This window comes from Falco cherrug, chromosome 3 (assembly GCF_023634085.1).
Source record: "Falco cherrug isolate bFalChe1 chromosome 3, bFalChe1.pri, whole genome shotgun sequence".
NCBI lineage: Eukaryota > Metazoa > Chordata > Aves > Falconiformes > Falconidae > Falco > Falco cherrug.
The window spans coordinates 113669763-113681934 of NC_073699.1; the positions used below are offsets into that span (position 1 = coordinate 113669763).

The 12172-nt window shown below is 38.6% G+C and overlaps 1 protein-coding gene across 5 annotated transcripts in view; it reads right to left on the bottom strand.

The window, feature by feature from the left end:
* Positions 1–671: 671 nt before the first annotated feature.
* Positions 672–12172, bottom strand: part of UBE4B (ubiquitination factor E4B) — a 40652-nt gene continuing 29151 nt past the window's right edge. For all 5 annotated transcript variants that reach the window (XM_055705985.1, XM_055705983.1, XM_055705984.1 and 2 more), the window contains 11 exons: positions 10917–11016; positions 10061–10188; positions 9623–9721; positions 8576–8811; positions 7723–7849; positions 7280–7424; positions 6071–6205; positions 5493–5684; positions 3024–3198; positions 2390–2536; positions 672–1972 (listed from right to left, as the gene is read on the bottom strand). In XM_055705985.1, the coding sequence (XP_055561960.1) occupies positions 1911–1972; positions 2390–2536; positions 3024–3198; positions 5493–5684; positions 6071–6205; positions 7280–7424; positions 7723–7849; positions 8576–8811; positions 9623–9721; positions 10061–10188; positions 10917–11016 (1546 nt within the window). In that variant the 3' untranslated portion in view covers positions 672–1910. The remainder of the gene's footprint in view (positions 1973–2389; positions 2537–3023; positions 3199–5492; positions 5685–6070; positions 6206–7279; positions 7425–7722; positions 7850–8575; positions 8812–9622; positions 9722–10060; positions 10189–10916; positions 11017–12172) is intronic.

The following is a 12172-nucleotide window of genomic DNA, read 5'->3' on the forward strand; positions in this document are numbered from 1 at the left end:
GAGAGTAATTACCTCTTCACTAAAAAAAAGAAAGCACACCTAGAAAGTTATAGCTCCCTGCATGCCCTTCTAACACATTCAGAAACCATGACAGATGTGGATGGCGAATGCCAGCTTGCAGATAAAAGCATAGCAGACTTCAGAAGGGGATTTGAATTTATGGAAGGAGTGAGTGAAGGGTTAAGGAACTATTAAACCAGTCACACAAGCTCCTCTGTTCCAACAGTCCATGCATGCACAAACTTTGGAATCTTCCTTCCACCCCTGGAGAACACACACACACACTCTCTCTCTCTCTCTCTCTGCAGGGGGGAAACACAAACAAAAAAACACCCAAAAAAACCCAAACCCCAAACCCACTACCTCTTCACATTTTAATTTCGAATTACTTGCACATCTCAAAGGTCAGCACTGGATTATATATAACCTAGCCAAAACTCCCCCTGGAGCCTGCACCAACTGTCACGTAGCTATGAATAGGTACAAGAGTCACCCACTTGGGAACATTCAGTAGTTTGAAGTATTACTGCTATCTGTGTGCACAGGAATTTTTCACATAATGTACTACCTCTAAATCTGAAATCACTGTCAGCAAACCTTAACAAAGGCGCCCAACAATTTGTATTTTCTATACTTTACTGACACACTTAAAGGAAAGACAAAAGGAAACATTTTGTGTGAGTGTGTATCATTTATTGTAGTTCAAGAGAGGAACTGAACAGAAGACACAGCGAAAAACAAATAAAAGAACAACCTTTTTTCAGACTTAATTTTAAAACACTGGTTTCAAATCCTTTTTAAAAAGGAAATTCAAGTATCATATGCAGGGGGCAGTAATACAAAAATGTTTGTGAATATTTTTTTTTTTTTTCTTAAAAATGTAATTCTACATTTCCTGCACCCTTTCTGCTTTGGTAAGGCCAAGCCATGGATACAAATTGGTATGCAACATAAAAAAAATGACCCCTGCCCCAAACTGCAGCCTCTAAGAATAAAAGGATCTGCTCTCTGCAGACAAGCTCTAATGGCTCAGAACTGTCATTTAGCATATATCATATCTGCAGCATTGAAAGAATGAATTTTAATTTTTAAATAGTCACTGAAATCCTGGTATTCCCAAGCATCTCTTTCATGGCAGCTGTTTTAACATAGTCCTACCTCAAGGCTTTTCAAAAATACCAGAGCATCTAGATAAACACAAAGAAAAGGGACATTCCAAAGAAGAGGAATTAAAATCCATGTGTGAAGGCTTTGCATTTTTTAGATTATCCTTGTGTCTAACACCAATTAAAAACCAAATATGCAAATATGTGTAATATAAAAAATACGATCCCGAGATTAACACTTTGTTGCAGGCACAGTTATCGCACAGAATATGTTCTTTTGAGGGCAGGGGAATGATTTTGTTTTTCACAGGGATTTTTTTTTTTTGCATTACAAAAAAAAAGTCAGCAGTGCAGGTTTGATGGGTGGAAGAGAAAGAAGGGAGGGAAAGAGGAAGAAAAGTTACTTTAGCAGCAAAACGTCCAAGGTTCTAACCACAATCAAATTAACGGATATCTGGCTGTAAAAAATAAGGTTGAAGGGATGCTGCCCTGATCCATTCATTTCTGCTAAAATAATTCAGCTGTAAAAACTCCAAAACGTGACATATTGAAGGACAGTTTTGTAACATAAGCAACTTCCTAGCTTGTCCTCCATGTTATTGACCATCATTATCACTTAAATATATGTACAAGAATTAAGCCGCTTTTCTCCTTGTCCACATGCTTCTGGTCACTACAGCAAGTCAGTGCCAGTGGGCGTGCTAATCCCATCAACAGCTTTCAAAGTGTATCTGCTCCACTATTACCAGAACAGCCCACGCCCTTTTCTTCCCATTGGTGTTGGCGTGCACTGCAAGGGAATTTTTAATGGTCAGCATTCTGCTTGTCTCTCATCCAGGCTTGGATTTGCTCTTTAAGTTCTGGCACTAATAGTGTAAAAAAGAGAAAAAAAGAATTATTAACTTGCAGTTAAATTACTGAGTAATACTACTATAAGAAAGCTCTTAATGACCAACAGCAATTTATTTTCTAGAAACCCGATCAGGAATATCTAACTACTATTTTCTTCTCTATCAGTGTATTTTCTGAACAGCTTTGAGTAAATGAATGACTCATTTACCCACCATAGTAACTTCCTTCAGTTCAGTGGTTATGAAGGCAAGTATGTGGGGCTTTTTCCCCCATAGAAAGGGAAGGGAGAAAGAATGAACTTTTCTGTGCAAGCTGAGATGAACGAACCTCTACTGTGGCCTCAACGCCATCTTCTGTAAATATACAGAACAAGCTGCACACAAATCGCTTCCCCCAGTCAACAGTTCCGTTGCTGACTGTTAAATGCCTACCTGGTTCCAGCATATTTTCTGTCAGCGTCTGACGATTGAAAGGATCAGTGGAAGAATTCAACAGATGCCTCAGTATGATTGACCTGTCCATAATAGTTCCGGATGGCAACCTCACAGGATCAGTCATCAGAGTGTCCATAAGTGGATCTGAGGGCACAAGGGTCTCCTCATTAAACCAAGGACAACAGCTACAGATTTTATCTGCATACAAAACCACAGCGCAGAACTGATATTCAGGGTCCCCAACCAGGTATATTGCTGAAGTTACGGAAAATGGTAAAATGAGCAGCAGACTCTGGCTTTTATACTGCTTTTCCCTTTCTGAATTGGGACTAAGCATTAGCTATTTTCACCCTATTTTCAGATTTTGGGTGGTTTTGTTTGTTTGGTTTTTTTCTGTTTTAAAAGTACACATAAGCAAAACATGGATAGGAAATGGACAGCACAATCCCAGGGAAAAAACAAAGAAACTGAGCTCTCTATGTTTACTTAACTATTTAATTGAAATAGAGCAGGATGCAAGGCTTCATAAACAATACATAATTGTTATTAATACATACTAATTTAAAATCAAAGTAACAAAACGAATTCCTCTTCTCCAAAAAGAACTCAGTATTTTGAAAACTCAACTTGCCTCTAAATTCATCTGGAGCATCGCTGTAATCAATTTCTGCGCGGGCATTCTTGGCAACAATTTCCTCCACTTTCTCTGCCAGCAGTTTGAATTTCTCTATTGCTATGGTTGACTTGATTCCAGCCTTTCTCATCTTTGAGATAACCTCCTCAAAGAGCTCTTTACTGTAGGACCTCTACAAGCAAAGCATTCAAAAGAAAACTTTGCTGAGTTGTTGTATCCTTATGTGCCATAAAATTTCTAAAGATCTTTTAATGCGTTTTTAAGACTTCAGAAAGATGGATCAATAAAACCTCAACATTACATCAGACAAAAGTAGTACGAAGATAACATTTCATCTAGGACCAAAATGTCAACTTTGGGAGAGATTTATGGGTTTTGTACGGGTCATCACTACTGTAGAACTGTTCAGAACAAAAAAAAAAAAAAGTATCATCACCTCATGTAATAAGTAAGAAACTCAGAGAGACTGACTATAATTATTAGGACTGTTCTTAAGACAAAACATCTTGTCTTGCTGCTCCTGTCTGTATTCTTGTTCTTACAAGTCTTGGGTGAAAATACAGCATAAAATGAAGAGGTATATTTGATTCTTAACTTCTCTGATAACGTGCAAGGCAGTACTAGGAAAGAAGTGATTCTTTCTCCTAATCCAAACAAAAAACCAAAAAAACACCCTACTCCATGATGTTGCAAATACAGTAAGGCAACTCAGAGGGAGCTAATACTTGCTGGAAGCTTGCCAACTGGTACAACTACACAGTATGAAAGAGACCAAATGCACATCCTGTAGTTTCAACTGAAGCAAGCATTGCTTTCATGTAAAAAAAAAAATAAAAAGTTAGGCAGGGACTTCTGAAAGCTGCTTATGGTACATGGCATAATGCACAATGCCATGTTTTGATATAAGGCTTTTAATAAACATCGTTATTTACACTGCAGTGCAAAGTTGAATTAAATGACAAAACAAAACACACCAAGTCTCTCAGATTTCTATTTTCCTTAGGGATTTTAAACGTTTCAACACAGCCCTACTTCTTTCCATCCACACTACATTCCACTAAGAAATACTACTCGCTACTTAGGACACACAGTGCCCACCCAAACTCCTTTCTAGTCCAAAGAGAACAACCATGGCAATACGCCCGGGGCTTTATAAATGTTTTCAGATTCATTCTAATACGTGCTAGGATTTGCAAATGGGAGCTGTATCAAAATGCTTTAGCGAGACCCTGCCATGATCAAGCAACTTTTTGTTTGTTTTGGTTTGTTGGGTTTTTTTTCTCCTAATACCAGTAGCCATTAACCAACTGTGCTTATCCTTGGTGTTTTTTTCCTGTCATTGACAGTTTCCAAGATACTATTCAACACGCTACCACCACCATTTTTCATGAAGGGCCACTTTGTTAATTAAGCTTTATTCCAGTTTCCACGCCAGAAGGCTTCTTTCTTTTTAATCCCTCTGTCAGTACCGTGCATTTTGCCATGGCTGCTATTGGTGAATGAATGATGGATAACATCCTCACTTTTTTTTTTTTAATATATACACACACACACACACTGAACAGCAGAAAAAAACCCCACACTGCATGCTCGTTATACACATGCAAACACATAAGGTCTGTTTCAGAAGTGTTAACCAATATTATCTGCAATTATCAGAACTTAAATAATTCAGAAAAAAGATCATGAGTCACTCTGATACCTCTGCTTCACTAGACATGCAAAAGTCAGCTTCCACTAGAATTTCAAGTAGCCACTGAGAATATTTTTTTTCTGTAGATTTTGAAAAAGTTTGTATTGTAAGACACAGACAGATGTGATTCAGTAGTTTGTCAGCTTTACAAAAACCAGACATGAGGGATAGCTTATCTACCTTAAGAATTAACTTCTGCTCTGAGTACTACCATGAGGAGTTCAAAGGTGTCTTTGTCCCATATATGCTGTGTTTTGCCGCTTTATTACACAGTCAATTAGTAAAGTGATATAAAGGGAATACAGTTTGGAAACTGTTAGACTAGAGAATGATCTTTGGACTGTTAGATGAGGCTCACACTCAGTCCCACCTCTGCCCATTTCACAAGTTCTTGATGAAGAAGGGGGAGGGACTCAAAACTCTTCAGTATGCCTCAGTTTTACCACTTGCAAAATTAGGACAACGTACTTCTGCAAGTTTACAGTGCAGCTGTAGCTAAAAAGCATCTAATGCTCAGGAAATTTCCTAGATGTGTGAAGTGCTATAGATACTTATCTGTCTATAGGCTTGCAAAACACTTGGAAAACATACCCATCTACAAAGGGCAGACAATATGAACAGAGATGATCTGCTGAAAGAAAACTTATCACAAGCATATGTGATGGAAACTGGGTGGCAGCATACAGGTAAGATGAAACTCTTCCAGAGTATTCTGCAAAGTCCTGTGTCCACAGTGTTTTTGCCCTTCCCCCTCTCATCTTTTTGGAGCTCACCTGATCATCAGCAATTGCTTTAGCAAAGCGAGCACAATCTAGCTGTAGATAAATGTCAGTCAGTTGGTCCAACAGCTTCTTTGGTTCAAACCCGTATTTCTCAGGGTTTTCAACTTTCAGGTCACGGCACTTGGGGCCACACAGTTGCTGTAAGTTAAAGTTCAACATAGCAGCCAATCGTGGTCCAAGTTCCTACAAGACCAAAGTAAAACATAGATGACAGCATGAAGGCAATGATAAAGAAGTTTATCACTAGATTTGCATACAGAAAGATCACGAAATATTAACTAATAAAATTATCATTTTGTAGGCTTGCAGGAAGCATTTTTTCTCTATGCATGCTTCTGATTTAGAAAAACAATATCATGCAAACAGCTTCTGTCTAGAAGCATCACACTATCTCAGTGACTCAGGCAGTGCTCTTAGCATCAAGTAACTTCAACAGCAATTAGATTTCAGTGAGTGGGAGAAAGGGGAGGAGAGTGGAAACAAAGGGCTACCAAACATTTCCAAGTTATTATCCAACAGCAGAGGTGTTAGAGAAGCTAGAAAACAAGTTCATTCTGAGCAGGACTTACAGGTCTGAGAAAAGGCTTTTGAACCTGCTTGGTAAGGATATGGAACATATCAACAGTTTCTGTTGCCAGAGCAAGATATGAACGAGACACACGCTCATCCTGAGCTAGCTGTGATTGCCGAGCCTGTTGCTGATCCTAGAAAATAAACAGCCAGTGGTTACAAGTCCACAGAATTTCCTACATCATCAGCAATCAAAACCTTAACAGCGATAATGCTAACATGATCTAGACAGACAAAAGAACAGACAGCAATTTAAATCCAGATGAAATACATTTTTTTAAGGTACTTGCTTATTTAGTAGCTTTTACTACCCAATATGAAAGCCTGCACCAATTTTCCAGAATTCTGCAACACTAAAATAATGAATGCAAATGATATCACAGGACTTCATGGTTATCAAGTCTGTTTACATCCTGCAACTGCTCCTCACAGCTGCAAAACTGGGTTATGCTTCCTTTCCATCCAAATGCCAATACTTCAAAACCAGCCTGGGATCTGAGAGTCAAGTGAAGTTCTCTAATTTATGCACCATCATAAGTCATAAACATTCCACACTGGAACAATCTGTAGATGATGTACCAGCTCATTTTGTCACTACAGTAATGGCTTTACCCTGCTAATAGGCACAAACAGGAAGAAAGGCTTCAGAAGAGCAAACCAGAATAAGTTAAACAAGATCATTATAGCTTTTCTTTTCAAGCTTTTTTTTTTTTTTTTAAATCAGTAATCTTAAAATAGAAATACTTGACATGGATGGCTCAACACAAACAATCATTGTTTAATCAGGTTAAGGTCTGAGGAGTAGGACTGTCTGCATCGAATCTACGCAGAATCAATGCATTAACAAAATAAAAGCTTCTATTCCTTGACATCAATTCAACTGGCGAGCATCTTCCAAAACCTCCTTCGGGAAGGTTTAAGTCTCAATTTCTGCCCTTAGAATTACATGCAGAGTAATTTAAAACTTGATACTATTTCCATTTCGCACCACATTCTTTGCCAGCCACAACATAGCTACGCAGAATGATGTTTTTTGCAGAACGTCATCCAGAGTGACCACGGCCATACCGGCAGCAAGAAAAAGCATTGAGAACTGCTTCTCACAAGCAGTTCTTTGTTGCTGCCCCTTATTAAAAAGTTTTTTTAATGGTCTTGTATTAAAAATTTAAAAATAAGTAAAGGGCACTTTGAAAAACAGCTCTGTTCACCCTGGGCAGCAGGTCCCATTGTTCTTTATTCTTCATCTCCTCTTGCACTTCATGGATACGTTTTAGGGACTCCAGACTCTCATCCAGCAAGAAAGTGGTGTCATTTATCAGCATGTTGATGTAGCGAACAAACTGCTTCCCAGAGCTGAAAACATCGAAACACAGTTATCACGGCAGAGTAGATGGGTGTGCAGACCAGACTGCAATCCCAGCAACACTCCTTCTGCACTGTATATTTCAAGTAATGATCCCATTCCCCAAGCCAAGTTGATGGTGGTGTCCAGAGCTCACTTTAGATACATTCCAGTTCTACTGGAAGGGGTTGCCATTTAAAATACAATGGAAAGCAGCATCACCCATTCCCAATGGTAATGACCTCCTCGGGTCATTGTCTGAGCAGCCTGCATGACAGTAAGCAGCGCTATATACAATTTCTTACTCACTTGAACTCTTCCATAAATGTACCATGGTGAGCTATATTCTGCCAGAGGCTTTTGAAAATGGTGCTAATGTGATAGCGGATCGTAAACTTGTCATAGAATTCGCTAGTGGCTCCAGTATGTTCAACATCTGAAAAGAAAACAGATACCAGAGCTGGAATCAAACAAAACTCTTTCCCCACCAGGACTGCCCTGCAACACGCTACATCTCTCCCCTACTGCCTCCAATAGCATGGGCTTCAAGCACCAAGCTTCCCATTCAGAAGTCTCCATCTTAATCCTCATTAAAAGAAGCAGCACAGTCCATGTTCTAATCCAGAACTAACCTCACTGCTGAGGAAAAACCCTGGAAAACAAAACACTGCTCTTCATCTCACAGCCTAAAATTTCACTAATAGGAACTCTAGGAACACTACAAAAATAGTTCTTTCTATGAGTGCAAACCCCTTTTGAAACATCTGAATCTACAGGACTAGCAAAACCACAGTCAGAAGTTTTAAAATCCCAATATTCCTACTCCCTTACAAAGCAAAGAAAAAAACTTCCAGTCTGGAATCTAAACAGGACAAAAACCATGGCCAGAATCTACAGCGCTAGAGTTGTTGGTGCACAGCAGCTTGTGGAAATGCTAGAATTCTCAAAGTTCCATGTAATGCCATTATTTCCCCTGATTCCTGAGTACAAAGCCTCACCTTTACAAGACCCAAGATCAAGATCTACCTGGGTTTTAGGTGGGTTTCTTGGTTTTAGGGGTTTTTTTGTTTGTTTGTTTGAAAGGTTACAACTAACACAGCCTTTTGTCTTGTAACACTCATTGCTTACTGTACACTCAATGAGCTATAGCTGAAGCACTTACCTGTGTAAAACTTCATCAAGGAGGGAACTAACAATTTAGTGGAGAGAGGATGATTCTCAATCATTTCAAAGAACTTTTGTGTCCGGGGCTGAACAGCTGGATTTGTCATGAACATCACTTCCACCAGCTTGGCTACTAAATAAGGATTTCGGATGTAGTTCTGGTTGCACAGCATCACAACAAGGAACATCACTATGTCCTGAGTACAGGGCTCATAAAGCACCTGAGGAGCATATCTGAGAAGAGGTGGATAAGCAAAACAAAATGAAAAACCCCAACCTCATGTTGTCTACAGAAGATTTACCACATATACAGCAAGTAAGTTCAGATCACTAATTAGCAACCCATAAAGTACAGTCATTGTATCACAATTTCCCATCTTTCTCTACAGAAACTAGATTCTTACTCTTCCAAAAGGTTTTGCCTCCTGTTCGCTTGAAGCTGAATTTTAGTGTGAAAAACTATCATATTCTTTTCTTGGGTATACTAGCAAATTTTCTATGAAGTACCACTATAACAGCACCTCAGGAAGGCAAAAGCAAACATCTCATCATGCAACACAGTGAAGCCTGAATGTGAGGGCAAATTTTCAGCAAGAAAGTGACCAGCTTCAGAACTCGCATTACATCTGAGTAGTATTCATGCCCATCTAAACTGCTAAAACACAAATGCATTTCATCACAGAAAATTCATAAATGGGGGAATTTTCTACTTATTAAGCTACAACTTTAAAAAAAATATTCTTTTAGTGATAATTTAACATAATGAGATCAAAAGTCTCACTCCAAACCACAAAGAAAATTCTCGCAGGGAGGGAGCCAAAAAACCCTCAACTTTCTTCCAAGAAAAAAATCTGATTAGAAGGGACTCTGGAGCTCACCTAGGCATTGTATGTACTTCGTTGCCTACCAATGCCATAATCTTATGGGTGCTATTAAAAAACAGACTAAGCTAAGAAACTACTTTCACACCCTAAATTTATGTGCATGCCACCTGTTATGGGGGTAAGTGGCAGTACAAATTTCCTTTAGATATAACTTTACTTACTGTACAATAAAAAATAAAAATTCAGCAACATCTTCCACGTAAAACTCCGGCAATGCTGCAAATACCTTCGGAACTTCAGGAGTTAAAGGCAATTTAATGCTGTAAAATAAGAGACAACAAACAGGACAGTAAAATAGCAGGGTGAAGTAGAAAGTGTCACAAGCTTTCTTACGGAATTCTCCTATGGGAGTGTTTTACAAGAGTTCTGAAACTGAATTTTTAGAAATTCATGCCAGTACTTCAAGTGTACTAAAACATACCCAAGGGCTGCTCCCTACCCCCATAACTGAACCTTAAACTATGTACGTCATTGACAAAGTAACAATCACATAAGAAAGCAGACACTAAAAAAATTTTAAAATTTAAGTTCTATAACTGGTATCTAACGTGATCTGAAATATATTTGATACAATTTACAGAGATAATCCTCACACTCACTTGGGATAGCCAGGGTCAAGAATGCGAAGCATCAGCTGTATCACCATGCCATAGAAATTCAGGCATCTCCTGAGAAAGTTTTCATCCAGCAAACCAGCATCTGCACAAGCCTTGCACCTCACCAGTTTCTGCAGAACACACATACAAAAACTAATCCAGGGCAAGACAACATAAAAGGAAGGTCAAGCCTATCCAAGCTAGTCAATATATCTGTGAATTATGACAACTATACAATGGTGTCTTAAAATATGCTCTTATTTGAAGAAAATGGGGCGCTTAAGCCCTAATATATCAAGAAAATCACACACACAATTCAGAGCTGCAGGGACAGAGGAGCCTTTTAAAAGCTTTATGGGAACAACAAAAGAAACAGAGATAACAGAAGTGATCAAAAGATTGATACAGCTCAGAAATTTGTGCCCATTTATACTAGAGAAACTTAAGCAGGACAGACCTTCAAAAGAGGGGACACCAGCATACTTATCTTTGCAAGAAATACACATGAGATTAGAGACTTGAGAGTTGCATCTCCATCCTGGGCATGGAATGTGCACACACAACTACCCCTGAACAAATCACAATCCCTTTGCTTGCTCTCTCTCCCATAAAACCAGTATTTTCTTCTTTCTGAGTAATGCTACCCAAGTTAATCTTGGTGCTACTTTGACTTTTAAAGTCACCATTAATACATTATAACACAACTACCATTTAGTGCAGTACTCACATGGTTCATAGATTTAAAATCACTGTTTCCAAGAATCATCAGTAGGAAGTTGCATTTACACATTAAGACACAAAGTAAACATACGGAGAGGTTGACAAAGGCATTTAATTGAGAACTGAATCACTTACAAACCTTAAGCTGTGTCTTGCAACGTTTCAGCATTTCTCTATGCCTGGTAGCCAGAGGAGAATCCTTCCATTGATTTTCATTGTTCTTCAAATCTTCAACAGTCCTGAAAACCATATGCAATGATTGGTTATCATGACAGAGGGGATATGTACTGCCATCTACAAGGCATTTAACCTACTTATCTGCTAAATACCAAGGAAATATTGAGAAGTGGGGAAAAAAGCTAATCATTTTCATACAAGTTACCCATCATCATAACAAGAAAAATAAATTGCTTTTGTAAATACAGACTGAACATCTGCACAGTGTGCATTCAAAGGCACTACATACACCAGCTCAAGCCTACACGGCTGCCAGATGAACAGAACACTGAAAAAAAAAATATTTATCCACTATATTAAAAAGCATTTGCCTTTTTTCACACTGAAGTCTGCAGTCACTCTAAAGGAAGGTTAAAAGTATGTCATTAACCCCAAAAATAACCCTAACACAAGGAAGGGTTGTCCAGTTAAAGAGATATTTAGACATATAATTCATTTTCTAATATCAGAAAGGAAAATGAAAATCGGTTAAGGAAGAAAGAGGTGGCTAACAACAGGACTTGTTAGAAACACCTTCCCTTTCCCAAGAAATCTGCAGGTCTGCATCCTGTCTGTCTTCCCACTTTCCACTGTTGTGAATGAGCATTTGCAGTTTTGTTCTACCCTTCTCATTCTCCACTCCCCATAAAATTCAGGTTTGCAGAGGAGTACAATATATGAATATTCTATAGTCTCCCCATCAGCATAAGGGCCAGTAAATCCAGGTGGTTGATGTTACTTCCCTTCCCTTCCTCATCTTCTCACTCTGACCTACAGAATAGAACACACACCATTTACATTAAAAAAATCCTACATATTGCCATATCATAATGCTTTTTAGGAAGGGTAGCTGATTAGAACAAAACTCAATATACTGAACTATATGAATACTGACCCTTTTCATCCCCCTTTAAACACAAATTCTATTCCACATCAACCTCTGCCTGTAGCAGAAAAGTAAATAGTGTAATGTCTTTATTACCAACATCTAATTACATTGCCCAGTGTTGCAAGCAACCAGGCAATTCATGGAAAATGCTGAACACTAAACTGCTATTGATCTCAGTAAAAGCCAAGAACTCTTCACTCAGTACCATTAGATCAGGATTGCTGCATAAGCAACTCCTTTGTGACAATTCTAAATAAGGAAAGAGAAGCAATTCCTTTTCCAAGCCAAAG